We start from the raw sequence: 21,675 nt of genomic DNA on the forward strand, positions 1-21,675 counted from the left end.
TAGGTCTGATTGGGCTCCAAAAAAAATTGAGAGTAAAGAGGCATATCCCCTATCCCTCCATTCTTCCTATGATTAACCTAAATCCTCCCCCCGTAGTGCTTTGTTTAAGGAGGAATTTCCCCTCTTTGCGGATAAGGTTAATGAACTATTTGAGGGGTTCAATAAACACAAACTAGTTCTCCATTGGTTGTTGGTTCAATTTGAGGTTTGAGGCAAACAATGGAGAGTATGTTTGACCAACACAGGGAAATCATAGAGAAGAATTACACTACTCTCCATGACATTCAAGATGAGATATCTAGGAGGTGGGCTAAGAAAATAAGACATCTTGAGTTCCCTTCTACTAGAACATCTGTTTCAAAGGTGAAAGCTTCATTGGAGTCCTTGGTTGTTTCCTCTAAGAAAGATTCCTCTTTAAAACTCTCTATGCTGGATAAGGGTAAAAATATCTATGTGGAAAAGAAGTTGGAGTTCTCTCCCACCCAATAAGCCATTGGTTCATGCATTTGGTGGGAGAGTACTTTATTTTGTTGCTTTATCGTGTCTAGTTGTGTCTAGTTTTTAGTTAGTTTCTAGGTTTGTGAGTGCTTTGGTTTCTGTTGGGTCTGGTTAGAAATACGTTTTAGTTTATGGATTCTCACTCCTTGTGAGTCCCAGGTTTTTTTGCCTTTGCTACAGATATGTAAGGTTCAAGTCTCTCATAATTTTGTTGGCATCTAATTCAAAATATGGTTTGCATTATATAATTTATTTCATTTCAATTTTTTCATATTGGTCAAAAGTCGTCTCGTTTCTTTTAGCTATTATATTTTATTGAGGTGTATAAAAATTAATTTTTTTCAAAAAAATCTTATGTTCGTTAGATAAATGCTTAATTTTATTATTTTCATGTCTTTCTCTTCTACCAAATCTGATTTTTATAATAATACACATTCATATGGTTTTAAATCATTTTAAAAATTAGAAAAATAAAACTATATTTCATGAGATAGTCTCAACACAACCTAGGAAGAATATGCATTTTTCTAGATAATGAAAATCAATTCATGTAATGTATATTGGAATGAATAATTTCAAGTGGGTTAGGAGCTCATCAAGTTTTTTTCTTGTGAAAATGATCACTACAAGATGTTTCTCAACTCACACCCTTCAAACTTAGAATTTTTATACTATTGGCATCCTTTCTATCATTTTAGTCATCACATTAGTTATACATTCTATAAATTGGCATTCCCTAGCCTCCTATGTTGTAGTTAGCTATCTTTCATTATTATTGGAACTCGTAAAAAATGTTAGTAAGTGTGTGAATTTAGAAGATTTATCCTTCCTATCCAAGTATTTATTTTCGATGATATTATTTTTTATTAATATCTTTCACAAAAAAAATATTTTGATAAAGCTCTATCTTCTTTCCTTATTGTGCTATAAATTATATACAAATAGTAGATCATCACCAGATTAAGAACATAGTAAACGTGAAGTATAACACTATTATTTATAATAACATATCCACTTTTAAAATGAGGATGGAGGAATATTCTACAATGAATAACTTATTCTCCTTTTGAGAGCTAAGGGATGAGTGAAGAGATGTATTGTTAAACGTATGATGTGTACAAAAAAATCTAGAATCCATTCAATTTAAGAGTATAAGTGCAAATAATAGTATTGTTAATGAATGCCTTATCTTGTTTATTTCTTTTATTTGTTTCATCTTTCTTTTCTTATCTATCTTTATGTAATTTTAGCTCTTAAAACTCAACATTTTTCTCTTTATATTCATTTTTTTTTCTTATGACAACAAAAATAAACTTTTATCCTTCTTTAGTAAGCTTTCTCTATTTTGCAATGACTTTTGTTGTAACTATTTGCACTAGCAATATGAGTTAATATTGGGTATTCGAAGAGAAGACAATGAGCGGGAGAGGCGGTGGACGAGGGTCGGGAGATGGGGTTTTTGCGTCAGAAGAGGATGTGGGCGAATCAGACAACACAAAGGATGGAGATGAAGGCGGAGGTTGGTTTTTTGTGCCTGTGGAGGTCATTGTGGTGCTGGTTGGGGCTGGGGCTGGGAGTGGTGGCAGTGGGAGAGCTTCCCCCCAGACGTTTTTTGAGGTCTCTTTCCCTGCTTGTTGGTGTGAGCTCGTCGGTGGGTGCCTTGTGGGAGTCTAGGATCTGCAGAAGTTTGGCGGTCCATGGAGGCCTTCCCTTTCTGGTAGTTGGGGTTTTAAATCTTCCTTCTATGATGTTCTTTGTGTCTCCATGCTCGCTCCTTTGGCCTTTTTAGGAGGGATTTTCGTCATTGTTTTTGGTGGGAGTTGTCTTCCCTCATCTTTGGTGGTTGTTTGCCCTAGTGGCGTTTGCTATCGTGGGTATTTTCTCTGTCTTCTTTTTCAATGGTATTTCTTAGCCTGGTCTATTGAGGTGACCCCATCCCCTTTTGAGGTGGAGATGTGTTCGATTGGTCTTTCTCTGTCTCGGTGCAGAGGGTTGGTATGCTCTATTCCCTTGGTGCTTTGGGTGATATTGAAGGTTCAAGGGTTTATGTTTGTCCTCCGTTCAAACCCAGATCTTTTGGTTTGGGGAGCATGTTAAATCCCCATTGGGTGGTGTTTTTTGCTTATGGGTTTTTTTATGTATACCCCTATTCTCTTGTTCCAGAGGAAGGTTAAGGGAGCCTTTTTAAAACCCTTGTTTTGTCTGTCGTTGGAGTTTGGTATTCGCTATCCTTATTTTGTGACTCTTATGCCTCTTTCTCTCCTATTTCAGTTTTAGCTCCTTTGGGTTTCCTTGGTTCGGCCTATTGAGGTGGAGTTGGTTTGTTCTGGGGATGAGTTTTCTTCAATTGAGGTGAAATCGGGTGTTGTGTCTGTTTACAGGAGCTGTGGGTGGTATTTAGCATATCAGCTGTCAGGTTGTGGGAACCTTGGAAAACCCTTGTTAAAGGTTGAGGGAGTCTGTAAAAACCCTACTTATGGTTGTGGGAGCCATTCAAAACCCATCAAAGTTGGGGGAGCCTACCAAAACCCCATGTATTTTGTTTTTGCTAAGGACGGATTGGATGTTGAAAGTTTTCAAGAGCCTAATTTGGCCATCTCTTGTTTTTGGTTAGGGCTGGGCTTTTGTGGTGGCTTGGAGAAGATGTTACAAGTTATGGGAGCTTGGGAAAACCCTTTTTGTTTAGGTTGTGTGAGCCTTGTAAAACCCACTAATCAGGTTATGGGTGTCTAGAAAAACCCTTGTTTGTTGTTGAAGGTTAAGGGAGCCTTGACAAAACCCTTGTGTTAGTGAAAGGCTTAGGCCTTCTCCTCTTTCAGCTAGGTTTCATTGTTATATATATTTGTTGATAGACTAGTTTTAGGCTATTGGTTGTCTTTGATGTATTTTTAGCAGTTGTCTATTTTGGGTTTCGGATCCTAGTAAAATCCGAGGATTTCGGGTCCCTTCAAAACCTGTTGTAAGGGGTTTCGGGTCCCCTCGAAACCTATTTATCCTAATAAAAAAAAATGCACTTTTGCTCCATATTTCTCATAATAGAAGCATTTTCCAAAGCTTCCACATCATTTACATCTCCCTTGAGAATAGTTTTTTTCCCTTGGTTCTCTACCTTCTCCATTACCTCTTGCTTTCCCAAAAGAGGTACCCATCCTTTATTGTGGCTTAATGCTAATATACACAATGAATGAACTATTATCAAAAAGATTCATAAGGTTATTTCAAAGTATCTATTATAAGTATCATATATCTACTAATCCTTGTTTTGAAAATTCACTTAACCAAGGTTTGATTCTATTTGATCTTTCATAGATAATTTTCTATGAGATCAAGTCTAATTAGTTCAAATTAAATATTGTATGCTTAGCTATCATCAAATATTGAATATCTTATCTCTCCCACACTTCCCTTAGACACTCCATGTCCGTCATCTAGAATCAAAACTAATCACCATAGTCCTTACATTCATCATCCTAATTTTATCCTTCTAGTTTATTACAACTACCAAGTTTAAACTTTGATGTGTAGATCTAAACTAGTGAAATGTATATTTGTAAAGCTTATACATCCCAATCTCTAATTTCTAATAATCTTGTAAAGATGAGAAAATTTATGGATACCTTGTCTGAATCTATTAGATTACTAGGACCAAGTTCTCTTGGGTCAAACTCTTAGATGGGTTAACTTCAAATTTTGGAGGGAAGATTTGAAAAAACTTATTTACTAATATACAAATGAGGGTCTTTTTCCTTTTCATAAAATTGAATTGTGTTAAATTTAAGAATTCTTTTATTCTTGATTTTTAATATTTTAATTAATGACACATTGAATGTCATATGAAATATCATGACATGGCAAAATGTTATACAAATAAGTCAACTCATAATGACTAGTTGGGAGTGACAAGAATCTTGAAATTTGAATTTTGCAATTATTTGCACACTCTCCATGATTAACCGAATAAATAATGAATGAACAAAAATAAATATCAGAAACAAAAATAATCTTGTAGCATAGAACAAATATACAAAAATGAGTACAAACTAGTATAGACAACTTAAATACAAGATTATCTAAAAAACTCTAAAGATATAAGTATCTAGCTATTTCATTTTCTTAAAAGTTATTTTATTTTTCTTTAAAACTATTTATTTTATGTTATCTTCCTTATTTATTTATTTTATTTGTAATACATGGATTGTTTTACATTTATATAAAACTTATAATTTTGTTTTAGAAAGGCCACTATTAATTATTTCAATATTTTATTTTATTTTACTTTTGCATCATATACATATATATTATTTTTTAAAAGTTTAATTATATAGTTTATAAGTGTTTTTCTATTGAATCTAATCCAAAAAGTCTCACACAATCAAATTTAAAAACATATTTAATCAATATTATAAATTATAAATTATATTTTGATTATCGTGTATTATATAATACTTTTTCTTTAATACAATGTAAAATACCTCTTAATATAATAAAATAGCAAGAATAAATAAATAATAGAGGCATACGCCCCACTAACATTCCAACAAAATGGGTGTATTGTATATTCCGCCGTGGTTTTGAAATACAGGAGGGAGGAAACTTCTAATGGGGGGGGGGATCGAGATCTTCTTGATACACCGCCCAGCTTGCGTATTTAAATTACGCACGTTTATAAAATGAATTAAAAAAGAAATGAGACGTGAACGTAACAACTCACAGACCATGAATCGGACTCAGTCAACCACCCTCGGATACAATATAATACACTCTAATTCTGTCAAACAGACATTTTCTTGTACAAAATTCATGAACATGGCGATCCCAATCCCTCAGAAGCGGTATTTATATGTGTGTCATCAAGAAATTTATTGAAGGTCTTGTAAGGAGATCCTCCTGCCCTCACAGCAGCCATGGCACTGCCCTTCAGTTTGACTACCTTCTCTTTCATTTCTGCACATTCTTCTCCCGTGATTATTCTCCACACAGTACTTTTAATTTCCTCTGCCTCTGCTATAATAGCTCGTTTCAAGAAACCTAAAGGAAAGGCTGGTTGCTTTCTGTGAGGATATAAAAAAAGACCTAGTACAAGCCTTAGGTGAGGGTATAATAAGATCACAACATGTGTCTTAATATTATGATTTGATACATACAAAAGAACATGAACTAAGTAAACTTTAGAATACTATTCAGGGATTTAATAATGATTATCTAGGTTATTATATATTTAAGGTTAAAACGTATCAACCCCATGGTGCAAATTTTTTTAATGTGGATGAGTGGGACTCTACTTCAAAGAGATCACATAGAGACCTACTTCCATAGAAGGGAAGAAAGAACCTGGTTTAGAATAGGAATTGAAGATACTTAAAAAAGATAATAAGACATTTGTAGTAGTAGAGAATTGCTCTGTACAGCTCCATGCGATAATCATCGAGACATGAGTTATGCTAGTTGGTATTTACGTTTTGTCTTGTTCCTCTTAGGATCTTCTATCTCTTTCATTGATCCATTGGGTGTGGATTAATTTGCAAGCTAGCAATTTCAAGGCATCACAACAAAGTTTTTTTGGTCATGGGCCAAGTTAGCTACTAACACCCTAATTAACATTTGTGTGTCTTTGACCTAGGAAATTCACCCACAAGTATGAACCTTTAGTTATTATGTTTGTGTTCTTATGAGGTTGTGGTTAGGATATACTGTTAGTTTTTGGTAGCAAGTCCATTAAGGGTTATGATGATCTTGAAATTGAGTGATTGCCATTACTGTTGAAATATCTATTTCCCTTCATATGATCTCTACTACATAAGTAGATTAGAGTTTGTGACAGGTTTGTTAGTTGCTTGCAATTACCATTATTGATATATTGAATAAAATGTGCGATATGGATTTCATTTGATGATCATCCCATTCTTTAAGAAATTTAGATGCTTTCTTGAGTGTGGTTCTAAGAATTATCCTCTAATGAGAATTTTATATTTTCGATGGACTTTGTACAAAGAATAGAGTTAATTTTGAAACTATCTTATAGGATGAGTATTCACAAATAATAATTTCAAGTGCTTGTGGAGTTTTTTCTAGATATAAATGTTAGAGCATTAACTAAAGGTGCTTGTGGAGAATTGGATGACTGCCTCATCACTAGTTCTAAGCATTGGATGGATGGATCTCACTGATAATATAGAAGTGTTTTAGAAGTCAAAAGAATGGGACAAACATTTACAATATAAATCCATGTGAGAATTGCTGAATTTTAAACATTTTATTATTTTAGAATGCTTTTCCAAAAAGAAAATATGATTAGTATTTAGTGATGAAGCATACACATTTATGAAAAATTAGCTAAAATATAAAATATTTTTTTGTCATTTTATCTTTTAACACAATCTCTACCCTTTCCTCAAATAAATTGATAGAAGTAATAGTGAGTTATGTTAAAAGGATCCATCCTTCTTTGGAGATTGCTTGAACTTGAGGGAACCATTCTTGAACAAATATGTGAGTGAAGAGAAGAAAATAATAGTGTGATGTTAGTAAGCACTCTTTTTCAATATGTATGCACATTAAGAAAATAGATATCTATGAGTGAGTAACCCCAAATGTACATGAGAGACCAGTGATCGTGCTCTTCTTTGTAAGGTGAAAAGTGTAGATAATACTTCTTATGTATAATATGTTGTTTTCTATCATAACATTAATATTATAGTTTTCTTGTGTATTTAGCAATTGACTTAATGAAGAATGCTTGAAGTGATTTGTAACAGTATAGGAAGGTTTTGTGGTAACCCAATTTCTAACCTTATCATTATAAAACCAAAAGGATTAATAAATATAAATGGAACTAGGACGAGCATAATAAACACAAGAGAGATTAAAATATTTATCTTTCTTGATTTTAGATAGTTTATAAAATAACATCAACCTCATATATTCATAATAAACTATTAATTATAATTCATTTGCTGTATATTCTTATATAACTAAATTAAAATTTCACTTCGTAATATAATAAGTTGTAATAACCTATTTCTAAAAATCTAACCATTAAACTTTGATTTTAATCAATTTATTCAATAATGTAAAATATGGCTACTAATGAACAATACTATATAATTTTGAAATTTCAATCTTATTGATTAAAAAATATTATACTACAAATTAAATATATTATGTAGTTTTCGTGATCATATATGGAAAAGAACCAATATGGCACATAAGTTTTAAAGCATTCTCTTATAGCTACTTACTACAATAATTTAAAATTACAATCTATTGTTTATAAAACATTATTATAACCAAAGTCACTACTACTCTTTCACTTTATATAGTTTATTGAAAAAAACCTAAACATCAAAGAGTATATATCTATTATGTGTACTTAAAGAACACACACATAGTTTTCATGATCATGTATGTCAAACAATTAAAATGATCAATTTTTAAACTATTCTCTTATAACTCTTATTTAATACTTTAAAAGTAAAAATCTATTGTAGAGAGTCACACCTAATCTTTCACTTTATATAATTTATTAAAAAAATTCCTTCCAAACACTAAATTATATATATCTATTATACTTACCTCATATAATTTCATAATCCTATATAACAAACAACCAAAATGATCTATATTTTTAAAATCGTTCTTTTATAACTACTTATTACAATAATTTTAAAAACAAATCAATTATTCTCAAAACAACATTATAACATAAACCACTACTTCTCTTTCACTTTATATAATTTATTGAAAAAACTCCATAACACCCAAAAATATTAAATATGTATCTATTATATACTTAAAAACATAATGTCTTTTCAGAAATCCTATCTACTCATCCTCCATTTTACTTTCATTTTATAAAAAACAATTAAATTATATAAATATCTATCAAGGACTTGACGGAAGTACATATTCATCTTCCCTCACTCGTTTTCATGGCATTTAAAAACCTAGTAAAGTTAATGGACGAAGATCCTGCTGTTGCATTCACGGCGCACTCCTTGAGTTTGTGGGCCCTCCTCCTAATCTCAGTCCCCTCCTCTGTCGCCATTATTCTTCGTAAGCACTCCTCAATCTCAACTTTTTCCACAATTCCTTCATCATTTGCACTTAAAGCCAACCCAATCTTCCAAATATCAACAATATAAGCACAATTAAGAAATTGATCTGCAACGCAAGGCCAGCAAATCATGGGCACGCCCGCCGTTATGCTCTCCATCGTCGAGTTCCATCCACAGTGTGTCACGAAGCACCCCACACTCCTGTGTAATAGCACGCTCATCTGTGGAGCCCATGAAAGAATATACTTTCTTTCTCCATTTCGCTCCAAATATTCTGCAGAAAGAAACCTCTCTATTCCGCGCACAACCCACAGAAATGGTCTTCCACTCTTCTCTAGAGCCAAAGCTACTTCCTCTACTTGTTTCTCTTTCAATACTATGCTGCTCCCAAAGGATACGTATATTACGCTCCCCAAAGCCTGTTTGTCTAGCCATTGTAAGCACCCATCTTTGTCCATTTTTTCTTTCTTTTTCTTCTGCTGTGGGAGGAAAGGGCCTACTGGGCAAATGCCTGCCTCTTTGGGAAATGTGGTGATTATGGAATGCTCGAGAGCGTTGAAAGAGTTGCAGAGGACCCATCTGAGCTGGCGGAATCTAGAGATGCTGCGAAGCCAGAACTGGAAACGAAATTCTCTGTCTGCTCGGCTTCCAATCAGCCATGGAAGGTTCGCCGAGGATAGACTTGGCATACCTGGAACATACTTTACCAGTTCATGCTTGTTTGGAATGCCTGAAACAATCATTGATTTTGACATTCAATTAGCAGGATAGGTATACTATCACATAAGACAGAAACAAACACCAATTTAAGATACATTTCATTAAATGAAAGAAGCCTAATCAAAATTGGTGGGTTAAAGCTAATAAGTCACTGGGTGAAATAAATAGTCGAATCATTCTGATATTTGGATTAAAATCAAGTATTTGAATTGGGTGATATTTAAATAGAGGAATACAACAATATCATTCTGTGGGTAATTGCAAAACTAGTTTCAGAGAGAAAATCAATCAAATCTTTGTTATAAATAAAAAACCAAATACCTTTATTTCATTGTGAAATTGATAAATTCAACTTTTTTCTTTGGAATGACAGTTTAATTTTTGTCTTTTCTTTAAAAAATAAAGTGACTATTTACTATATTTACACCTAAATGGGAAAATTAGTAAAGCTGTTTTCTTAGCAACAGATAAAACAAGAGCAAATATTCATATAAGCATGTTTTAGTCGGAGCAGTAATGGGAGATTGTCAATTTATGATATTAATATAAGCTTATTTGAGTCGAGTATTATTGTGGTATGTAACATCTTGATGCTTCATTCTTATATACAATCAGTGCAGGTTTGTATGGTCAGTAATGGCATAGTGTGATGGTTAAATTGTGTGAATTACTATTTATGAAATAATATAAATGGAACCTTTTATGATCCACAGTTGATCTATGTTTAATCTAAAAATGATTTATAGTAGCATGGAACTATCCCATAACTCCATGCAGGAGGCACCTAACCTACTCCATACTTTATGCAAGAGTACCTAATTGTGCTAAAAGAAGACATATATACTTTACTCACGACAGGATTTTAAACTTGTGACCTCTTGAACTAGCTCTCTACCATAAAACCAACACAAATGTAAAACTTAATTGTGATAAATAACATACAACTTAAAAGACAAATTATCTACGTACCGTTTGGTGGTATGATTCCCCTTGATATTAAGTCTGGCATGCCATAAATAATGGCATATACAGCTATGAGCCCGGGCCAGAAAGCAGCTGTTTGAAGCTTAAAGTGGTTAGCAACGTCCACAGCCCAGGAGGCAAAAAAGTCTGCTACCATGCACGTAGCTTTGTGAGCTTCGTCATCGTTGATCTCCTGAATGAGCCTACGCAGGGAAGTAGGCATTGCTGTCTCTGTGACACGAGCCAATCTTGCGAAGTCTGTTCTCCTATCATCCTCTGGCAACCCATCTGGAATGGCTCTAAAATGGATTGTACCATTCCCTTTGTCAGCATTTATAAAACTGCTATAGCCATTCACTGTTCGAGAGTGATTGAAGTCAGTAGTTACAAAAGTAACGATGAATCCATGGGAAGAAAGATTATGTGCCAAGCATAACATTGGATTAATGTGGCCTTGCACAGGAAATGGGACAAGAACTGCATGAGGCTTCCTGCTGGACATTTTCTCTCTTCTTTTTCTCACACAACAATGCTTACATTTCAGCTCAGGCTCAAATTTCATTATATAGATTGTCACAGTTCTGCAAGCCGCGTTACACACAGTATTTCATGTGGATAGTGAACATTTCTTTAATCATGGTGGGTTGGTGGTAGATTTTTCCATGCATGAAATGAGACAACATCGTAATTTTTAATACTACAAAGTAACCAAATCGAACCCTCCTACTGACAAATCTTTTCTTATTCTTTCATGGTTTATGCTGACTTGCCTTGACTCGAGATGTTGAAAACAGTGTTTTATCCTGCGTATCAATTATCCTAGTCTGTCTAGAGTTAAAAAATAATACATTCATTGTGTGTTTCCCATGATGACAAATTTTATATCCATAATAGCAAGTGGGGATAGAAAAGTAGTCTGCGTCACGGTGATTCTCAGTCGTTATCATGGGCTCCCCACTCCCCCGGCCATTTTACCGTGTACACACCTTCATTGATTCTTTCACTATTCGTTTTCCTCCTCCATTATGGGCCTCATGTAAACAACCAGCATGTTTTCTTAATGTTGGTTTAACGAAAAGAATTTACCTTTACAACTTTTCCATTTTTAAGTTAAATCATATAAATGATTTTTATTTGAGTTTATTTTGATTAAGTTCAACATTATAACATATTCATAAAATTTAATTTATCATCATAATGTTTTAAAAAAGATGATAATTATAGGGAAATTTACGAATAACATTGATAAAAAGTTGAAAAATTGTCAAAAGGTGTGTTAGTGAAGTTGAATAGTTTTGAATGATTTTACTAATGATCAAGTCTTGTTGTGTGCAAGGTTCTTAACACTATAATAGATGAGATTGAGGTTATGCACTTGATGACTTTGGTGGAATGGATACCCCTTCATCCTTGATTATTAGTGGAAGAGGTATCAATTTAGATTTGTGCTCTCAGTATCAATAGGTTGCAAAAATAATCTAAGTATGACATAAAACCCTAATTTTTTTTTGATAATTTTAGCACCAATGTGCATGATACATATGGATTTATAAGTTTACAAAATAAAACATGCCTAAATAAAGTGTTTTACGTGAATTATTCATACGAACTAAATAAATGCAACCAATGAAAAAATCTAGATTAATCAAAGTAAGGTTGATGATTGTACTAAATATGTAAAAATAAAATGTAAGTGATTGAGGTACTTAGCTCTTAAATTGACGACGAAGAAATAGTTTTGGTTACGTGTGGAATTGAATCATCATCTCCACAAATTTACTGGTCTAGGTATGATATATATCTCAAAATTTAAATTCACATAGAAAACTAAAAATTGATTTCATAAACCATAGGTTTGATCCTTATTACTATGGTTCTAATCTATTGTGATTATCTTATATGTGATAGATGGAATTGAATTAATAGAGTACACTTGAGTAAATTCATTTTCCTTCACCTTTTTTCTATCTAAATGTGGTCAAAATAATGTTTGTGAAATCTTTAGGAAATTTCTGATTTAGTAGAGAACATGTTCTCTTAGGTCAACCCTCTTGTTGAGCCAAGTTGACAACATTGAATGATATGAAAAATAAAACACATAAACATGCAATTGCCCTATATGTAATCAAGATGCAAATTCCCTTTTGTCCCTTTAGAATTGAAGAGTGTTTTAATGATTTCATCTTGTAATTTTTTTTCTTATGAAATATTGGCACATTGGATACCTTTAAATGCCATGTCACAATATGTCACACAAACACGTGTCAAGATGGCACATAAAAACTTGTAGAAAGGGGTAGAAAATATGAAATTTGAATATGAACATTTTGAAATTTGGGTTCATTTACATCAACCTTGAATTAGACTAAATCAACCTTGAATGATGTGGAAATGAACTTAAGGGATAAAATAACAAGCTTGAGGCATTAAACAAATTTATGGAAGCAAGGGTGAATGGGAGCATTATAATAGTGAGAAAATGATTAATGTATTAAAATTGGTTTAAATAATAGTAAATGGAGGTGGATAGGGATTGGACCATGAGCCAAAATCTAGCATAAGAGTGTGTCACTTGTCGATATGTTATTTTATTTAGCATATTAAACCAAGCTAGGTACAAAACTTAATAGGAAATGGTTTGGGTGTGCCAATTTCACCATTAACCAAATATATCTAATATTTAAAAAATAAATAAGTTTAAAACCTAGAATAATTTAAGGAGACAAGTATGTATTGAAGTAAATTAGTTAATATACAAAATAGACAAGTATTAAAATAAACAATTTGAGATCTAAATTAGGGTAAACCATGAAAATATTGAATTTAATTGATGTAAAGATGTGGTAGAAACTTGTCGACTAAGAATTTAAAAACTACTTCAAGTCAAAGCATGAAACATAGAAAAACATACACTGGGCATATAAAACATATGATATTCATGAAAAATAGAATAACAAAAAATGTTATTATATTTTGATAAGTTCATAAGATATGTCATTGGAATCCAAATCCCATAGGGTATTCGCTACAATATAAACTAATATATATGATGGTGGTGGTAATGTGTTACCATTTAATGTCTCTTTATGCATACATGTGGCATTATGTTTTGATACATGTTTCTTTCTTATTATATCAATCATGATATAAAAATGTATTTTTATATATTTTATTTGATTCTCTTTTTTTTGTTAGATGTTGTGGGAAAAGGGTTCCATACCAAAAGTTATGACCTCAAAATAGAGAGTTCACAACAACGCAATACAAGGAAAATAATGGTCTCCCCTAATCCCAATTGGTTCAAACTTAAGTTTGATAGCTCTACAAAAGGGAAATTAGGTCAAGAAGGTAGAGCAAAGATTCTAAGGGGTGATAAAGACATTGATCTTTTTTGTTAAAAATGAAAAACTCCCTTATATAAAATTAAATATTAGTTCCTAGTTTATAAGATTCTACTACATCATTATGTCAATCAAATTGAACACTTGACTATTTTTTATAGTTACTAATTTACTTCAATCCATACTTAGGTCCTTAAATTATTTTTTGTTTTAAACTTATTTAATTTTTGAATATTTGATATATTTGGGCGAGAGTAAAATTTTCACACCTAAACCATTTCCTATTTAGTTTTGTACCTAGCTTGGCAGAACATGCTAAATGTGATACCATATTAACAAGTGGTATAATTTTATGCTATTTTTTTTTTTTCTAATAACCCAATCCCTACACATTCATTATTTCCTCATTATTATTGTATCCTCCTTAACATTTGCTTCCATAAGAAAATGTATGCCTCAAGATTATCATTTTATCCCTCAAGATTACTTAAGTTCAAATTTGAAGGCACGTGGAAATAAACACAAAATTCAAAATCTTCATATTTAAATACTAACTTTTCTACTCGTTTTGAACTATCTGTTATGAGCCACCTTGACTTCTGTTTGTGTGAGATGTTTTGGCATGGCATTTAAGATGTTCAATGCGCTAGTAATATGTGGTCCAAGCAATTACACAGAGAAACCATTTAAACAGGCTTCAAGTCTAAAGAGATAAAAGGAATCTACATCATCATTACATATAGAATACTTGCATGTTTGTGTATTTTATCTTCAATACCATTTGTTGTTGTTAACTTGACTCAGCAAGGGGGTGACATGTTCTCTATTGAGTCGGTGATGTCTTTAAGGTGTTATAAACATCATTTTGACCATATTTAGTTAGAAAAAAAAAAAAGTCAGACAAATTTATTAGTTTACACTTTATCAATTCAATAGAGCTTGGTACCTAGCAAGATTTGATCTTTAATAAAATCATTCAAAAGTATTCAACTTCACCAACAAATTAAAGATATTTGACAAATTATCATTTTTTATTAATATTTTTCATAAATTTTCTTATAATGTTTCTAGTAAATCTTGTTTAGTCGATATGTTATAATGTTGACCTAATAAACTCAAATAAAAATCATTTATATCTGCATCGTATCAAATCGACTAACTTAAAAATGGAAAAGTTGTCAAGGTAAATTATTCTCGTTTAGCCAACATTAACAAGACATGCCAACTTTTACACGAAGCCCACCATGAATGACGAACACAAATGGTGAAAGAAGGCATGGAGGTGTGTACACGGTAAAATGGCGGGGGAAGTGGGGAGCCCATGATAGCGACTGTCGATCACCATGACTCTGTACTTTTTGTAGCTCCACTTGCTATTATGGATATAAAAAATTTCATTATGGGAAGCACACAATGAATGTGTGTTTTTTTTAAATTCTGGGGAGAATCATATTATTGGTATGCAAGGGAAATCACAGTTTTCAACATCTCTCGATTCAAGGCAAGTCAGCATAATCGATGAAAGATGAAGAAAAGATTTATCAGTAGGAAGGTTCGATTGGTCACGTTTTAGTATCAAAAATTACAGTGTTGGCTCATTTTATGTATTAAGGAATCTACCATCGTTACTCGTAACTACCGACTTCAATCACTCTCGAACAGTGAATGGCTATAGCAGTTTTATAAATGCCGACAAAGGGAATGGTGCAATCTATTTTAGAGCCATTCCAGATGGATTAAGGTGCCTCAACTTTAGGAGTTTGAAGGAAATTATTTAATTAATTTAATGGTCTTGTGTGTTGATTTTATATATTTAATGGAATATACTAAGTTTCTAAAGTGCAAAGTTTAATTGGGGGTCCGATGGCAAGTTGGGTGCAACAAGTTTTGAGGTGAAAGGAAATTGTGAGACTTGGCACAAGGAGGGAACTTTGGAGAAGTAAAATTCATAGGAGCTTCTCAAACCCCTCTTCAAGTGACATGTGGCAATTGCATTCTTTAGCACGTTTTTTAAGAAAGATTTTCAGCGAAACCAAATCTTCTACTTGGATAGGCTTGGAGTAAAATGGAAAGTTCCAAATTAGCAAAAGGCTTGTTTATCTCATCTTAGATGATTTATGTTTATGGAATAAATAATATTTGTATTAAATATTATTTATACAAGAGTTATGCAAAAAGAAGTTTCTAATTACATTCGTAGATACATTGAATGTGGACGCTTTTGGGAAGGTATTGTTTTTGCGTTGTAAGCTCTATAAATATAAGAATTGCTAAAGGAGTTGAGGTAGAGAGGAATTCATTTTACAGGGGTAATGCTGCAGGATTTTCTCTAGGATGGAGCAGGATGTAAATCTCCATGTAGAGGCCTAGAGCCTAAAGATTGTATTGTAACTGTATTTTTTGTTGCTGAATAATACAATGGCTCTATGATTTTGGAGTGTGGGGTTTTTATCCGAAAGGGTTTTCCCCACAGTAAATCTGTGTGTTCTATTCTTTTGTGTTTTCTTTTATTTTTTGATTCTATGTTGTTGAATCTAAATGTATGCATGCTGCTGAAACTGCTCTTTGATCTGGCAAGATCTAAAATTGCAATCACTTTCCTCTAAGGGTTAATGTGGGAAATAATATGTGTCTGATTTCGCTTTATAGCATAGTAGTGCGCATTTGCACTTGATGTTGGATGCGCGTACTAATCTCAGATGGCTATATTTTGGGATGCCCATTTTCCCTTCAATTGCCAGAGGATGATAGGACTACAGAGTTTGCAAGATTGGCTCGTGCCACAAAGAAATCAATGCCTACTTCCCTGTGTCGACTCATTGAGGAGATCAATGATGAAGAAGTTCACAAAGTTACGCATGGTAGAAGACTTCTTTGCATCCTGGGCTTTGGATGTTGCTAACCACTTTAAGATTCAAACAACTGATTTTTGGCCCAGGCCAGACTTAATATCAAGGGGAATCATACCACCAAATGGTATGCATATAATTTGTCATTTTATTTTTTTCTAGGATTTTATATCATTCACAAAGAATTTTGTAGCTATTTAATGTGGAAGTATAAACTTTTAGGTTGAAATTAGTATCTATTCTCTCAAATTTGTCTATGGTACAATTCTGACCTCACCCCTTATGATGTCAGGACCTTGTTAGACTTGATCTTTGGTGAGCTCATTCAAAACTATTCAACTTCAATCAAAGGTCCATTGACATGTATCTTATTTATTGTGATGTCAGGATTCAACTATATAGTTTTTTAGTTAAATTTATTGATCCTTATTTCATGAATAGTGATTCACACAAACCCCTCTCAAGAGAGAATGAATGATCTATTTAACACTCATTGCATCTAGGTGATGTTCGCATAGATGAAGCATAGAAATTTTCCAAGAGGCTACCCATCCCAATGTTATTTCAACTCAAATATACTTATTTAATATCATAACTTAACACACTGTCCAACATATCTCCTATTTATCTTATGTATTCTTGTTTTATCTGTTTCTAAGAAAATAGCTTTACTAATTTTTCCAATAGTAAATAGTAACTTTATTTTTGAAAGAGAAGACAAACATTTAACTGTTAAACTCTCATTCCAAAACAAATTGAATTTATCAATTTCACACTCAAACTAGTGTTATTTGGTGTTTTATTTATAACAAAGATTTTGTTTTGATTATTTTTCTATCAAAATCTAGTTTTGAAAATTACCCACAGAATGAAATTGCTGAATAGCTCTATTTAAATATCACCCAATTCAAATACTTAATTTTAATCCAGATATCAGAATGATTCGACTATTTATTTGACCCAGTGACTTAGCTTAACCCACCCAATTTTGATTAGGCTTCTTCAATCAAAGAAATGCATCTTAAATTGATGTTTATTTCTGTCTTGTGATGGTATATATCTCCTGCTAGTTGAATGCCAAAATCAATGGTTGTTTCAGGCATTCCAAACAAACATGAACTGGTGAATTATGTTCCATGTATGCCAAGTCTATCCTCGGCGAACCTTCCATGGCTGATTGGAAGCCGAGCAGACAGAGAATTTCGTTTCCAGTTCTGGCTTCGCAGCATCTCCAGATTCCGCCAGCTCAGATGGGTTCTCTGCAACTCTTTCAACGCTCTCGAGCATTCCATAATCACCACATTTCCCAAAGAGGCAGGCATTTGCCCAGTAGGCCCTTTCCTCCCACAGCAGAAGAAAATGAAAGAAAAAATGGAGAAAGATGGGTGCTTACAATGGCTAGACAAACAAGCTTTGGGGAGCGTAATATACGTATCCTTTGGGAGCAGCATAGTATTGAAAGAGAAACAAGTAGAGGAAGTAGCTTTGGCTCTAGAGAAGAGTGGAAGACCATTTCTATGGGTTGTGCGCGGAATAGAGAAGTTTCTTTCTGCAGAATATTTGGAGCGAAATGGAGAAAGAAAGTATATTCTTTCATGGGCTCCACAGATGAGCGTGCTATTACACAGGAGTGTGGGGTGCTTCGTGACGCACTGTGGATGGAACTCGACGGTGGAGAGCATAACGGCGGGCGTGCCCATGATTTGCTGGCCTTGCGTTGCAGATCAATTTCTTAATTGTGCTTATGTTGTTGATAATATTTGGAAGATTGGGTTGGCTTTAAGTGCAAATGACGAAGGAATTGTGGAAAAAGTTGAGATTGAGGAGTGCTTACGAAGAATAATGGCGACAGAGGAGGGGACTGAGATTAGGAGGAGGGCCCACAAGCTCAAGGAGTGCGCCGTGAATGCAACATCAAGATCTTCGTCCATTAAATTTACTGCTTTTTTAAATGCCATGAAAACGAGTGAGGGAGGATGAATATGTACTTCCTGTAAGTCCTTGATAGATATTTATATAGTTTAATTGTTTTCTATAAAATGAAAATATAAAGGAGGATGAGTAGATAAGATTCCGCAAAGAAATTATGTAGTGGTCATTTGTGTTAGAAATTATGTTTTTGTAAACAATTGATTTGTTTTTTAAATTATTATAATAAGTAGTTATAAAATGACGATTTAAAAAATATAGATCATTTTGGTTGTTTGTTATATAGATCATTGTGATTTGTGTTGTAATTATGTTTTGTAAACAATTGATTTATTTTTTAATAAGTAGTCATATATATATATATAATTTTTTTTTTTTTGAGGTCCAGACCTACGAGCACAATCCCGACCTCATCCCTTATGATGTCGGAGCCTTGCACTCATCAAGACTTGATCCCTGGTGCGCTCATTTGGATCCATTAAACTTCACCAGTAGAGCAAGGGTTCATTGACATGCTTTGAATTTTAAAATGATGTAAACTAATAAATTGCATATATTTTTATGTATTTTATGTTTGTAATTTAAAAAAAAAATTAAAAAATTATTTGAATATACTTTCTTATAAAGTAAACACTATAATTTAGTTGTTGATAAAATGGTGAAATTGAAGTTACATGAGACATCACACTTTATATAATAAATTTTACCTTTTTTTCTTCAAATTTTTTTATGTATATTGATAACTTGAAACTTTAGTGCAAAAATATATTTTAAACTATTTTTTAGGTATATATATTGTTCAATAAATATGAAAAGTCACGTGTACTCAAATATAAATCTTTCATTCGACGTCGCTTTTTTCTTAATTATTTATCCAAATTAGAAAATAATTATATAATCTTGACATAGACTCTTTTCTCTAGTGCTTTTTATTTTTTTCATAATTTTTAAATAAATTTTAGTATTTTTTCTTAACAAGATAATCAACCTTATATTTTAGTGTTGATGATCTACTCTCAATAAAAATAAAATATAAAAAATACTTAAAATATTAAAAGATATATATTTTGGAAATTTCACTTATAGATCTATAAAAGGGTATTATTACATTTCAAAAAAACAAATTATTTATAAGAGTAAGAGTTGTTGAAACATCGAGTTTTTCAAAAAATAAAATACAATTGGTAATTAGACCCAAAGTGGTATAAAATATACATTTAGTAGACAATTCCAATTGGAAAAGTTTTGGCCCATATATAACATAGTTATAATGAATCTCTATAGACCATATATTTGACTAAAATTAATTTTTAGTTAGAATTACTTAAATTCACTTGTGCTGATAAGTTGGCCTAAAACGTGACACAATTTTGTGCTTTTACCCATATATACAAACCCTTCTTTGGTATTTTGGAGGAGTTTCTTCAATAAATCATTTAAAGTGAAAGAGCATAGTGGTTGTAGTTATAATGATGTTTCATAAAATTATATATATATATATATATATATATATATATATATATATATATATATATATATATATATATATATATATATATATATATTATTGTAATAAGTAGTTATAAGAGAAAAAATGAAAAATTATAGGTTGTCTTGGTTGTTTATCACACATGATTATGAAAACTACACAATATCTTGAGATAACCAGGTGACCTAACCCAAGAACCCAACCACACCTTGCCTCGGTCTTACATTTGTTTTCAAGTTTTGGGGTATGGAGAGGGCAAGTTGAGGCAAGAATACCTCAATAGATGACTGAGTGGGCTCAAACAAACCAAAGATTTTATAATATTAAGAAAAGTTATAATTAGATTAAACCAGGAGAGGCCCAAACCATTACATAGCCGCTACTATGAAGAAACCCAAGGACTCACAAGGAGTGAGACTCCAAAACTAGAGTGTCGACTGCCAAAAAAGACTAAAATCTAGTAGACACCACAAAACCCAATGACTAGACTAGATTAAACAGACAAGCAGAACAAAAAACCAACAGACACACCCCCACTAAAGACACGAATTAATGGCCTACCTAGTGGGGGGCGTCTCAACTTTCCAATCTTGGCTCATTGCTTTCAATTTGTCAGAGAAGGAGAGCCTCTTGTTCAAACCTTTACCAAACAAAATAGTAGGGAACTCCGAGGAAGCTTTCACCTTAGGCACCAACAACTCTAAATGAGCAGCAATGGAGGAATCAAAATGATGCTTCTTTCTTGCCTGCCCCATGTTGATTTCTTCTTGAATGGCTTGTAGAGGTGAAAAATTCTTCTTGGAGATTTCATTATTGTGAGCTATCATTTCCTTCAATTTCCTTTTAAGGGACACCTGCTTGTCCTACAAAACCTCAATTTCCTTCATCCTCTCCTTCCTATAATCCTTCTAGTCTAGCTTATCATAGAGCCCCTTCAATTCCTCCTCCATTCCTTCCCACCTTTCAATCTTTTCAACTAAATCATTAGTCGTTGCCCAAACCCTTTGGTAATTATTGTCTATTGCCCAACTAGAAGCTATAGATATTTTATAATATTAAGAAAAGTTATCAAAATTAAATTTTAAGATTTAATTCTTTTTAATTATGATATTATGAAGCAAAATTTTATTTTAGTTATATAAGAATGTACAACAAATGAATTATAATTAATGGTTCAATATGAATTATAAGATTAAAGTTATTTTAAAAGTCATCTTATAGAATATATTAATCTCCCTTGTGTTTATATCATCCTAGTCTCATTTATATTCCTCAATCCTCTTGGTATTCTAATGATAAGGTGGGAAATTTGTCTACAATCAAACCTTCTTATAATTTTCCTTACAAAAGATTACTTAATGGGCAAATTTTACAAGGTTATATAAGATTACTTAATGGGCAAATTTTACAAGGTTATATCATAGTGTTACAAATGAATAATTAAGCATTATTCATCAAGTCAATTTCTAGAAGCATGAGAACTATAATATAGATTTTGTGATATAAAAAATAAAATTTAAAATTAAAAAAAAAAACCTATTATAATTAAGAAGTATTATCTACACTTTTCACATTATGAGATAGTACAATTAGTGATTGACCTTGTGCATACAGGGTTACTTTCTCTTATGTATCTCTTTCCTTAATGTGTTTACAAATTGAAAAATATTTCTTACTATCATCGTACTTCTATTATCCTCTCTTCATCTAATAGTCACTCAAGAACAACTCCCTCAAGTTCAATAAATCTCCAAAGAAGGTTACATCTCATTTAACTTAACTCACTATTAATTCTATCAATTTATTGGGGGAAAGGGTAGAGATTGTACGCA

General features: G+C 32.4%; 2 protein-coding genes across 2 annotated transcripts; one reads left to right on the forward strand and one right to left on the reverse strand.

Annotated features, from left to right (window-relative positions):
• Positions 1 to 5,296: 5,296 nt before the first annotated feature.
• Positions 5,297 to 10,737, reverse strand: LOC131048224 (UDP-glycosyltransferase 82A1-like). Its single transcript, XM_057982115.2, has 3 exons — positions 10,242 to 10,737; positions 8,442 to 9,282; positions 5,297 to 5,549 (listed from the first exon to the last, which is right to left on the reverse strand). The coding sequence occupies exons 1-3, from the start codon at positions 10,735 to 10,737 to the stop codon at positions 5,297 to 5,299; spliced, it is 1,590 nt and encodes a 529-aa protein (XP_057838098.2).
• A 6,774-nt stretch (positions 10,738 to 17,511) lies between these two features.
• LOC131048225 (UDP glycosyltransferase 9-like) lies at positions 17,512 to 18,405 on the forward strand. The gene has a single exon (XM_057982116.2). It carries the CDS (start codon positions 17,512 to 17,514, stop codon positions 18,403 to 18,405), a length of 894 nt encoding a protein of 297 aa, XP_057838099.2.
• Positions 18,406 to 21,675: the final 3,270 nt, after the last annotated feature.

This window comes from Cryptomeria japonica, chromosome 10 (assembly GCF_030272615.1).
Source record: "Cryptomeria japonica chromosome 10, Sugi_1.0, whole genome shotgun sequence".
Classification (NCBI taxonomy): domain Eukaryota; kingdom Viridiplantae; phylum Streptophyta; class Pinopsida; order Cupressales; family Cupressaceae; genus Cryptomeria; species Cryptomeria japonica.

Bases quoted from the DNA above. Each gene is read 5' to 3' on its own strand.
- LOC131048224 (XM_057982115.2), bottom strand. From the start codon at position 10,737: ATGTCCAGCAGGAAGCCTCATGCAGTTCTTGTCCCATTTCCTGTGCAA. The intron at 9,283-10,241 runs GTACGTAGATAA...TGATTGTTTCAG, and splicing joins GGGAATCATACCACCAAACG to GCATTCCAAACAAGCATGAA. The intron at 5,550-8,441 runs GTTTTTAAATGC...ATATCCTCACAG, and splicing joins TCGTCCATTAACTTTACTAG to AAAGCAACCAGCCTTTCCTT.
- LOC131048225 (XM_057982116.2), top strand. From the start codon at position 17,512: ATGGTTGTTTCAGGCATTCCAAACAAACATGAACTGGTGAATTATGTT.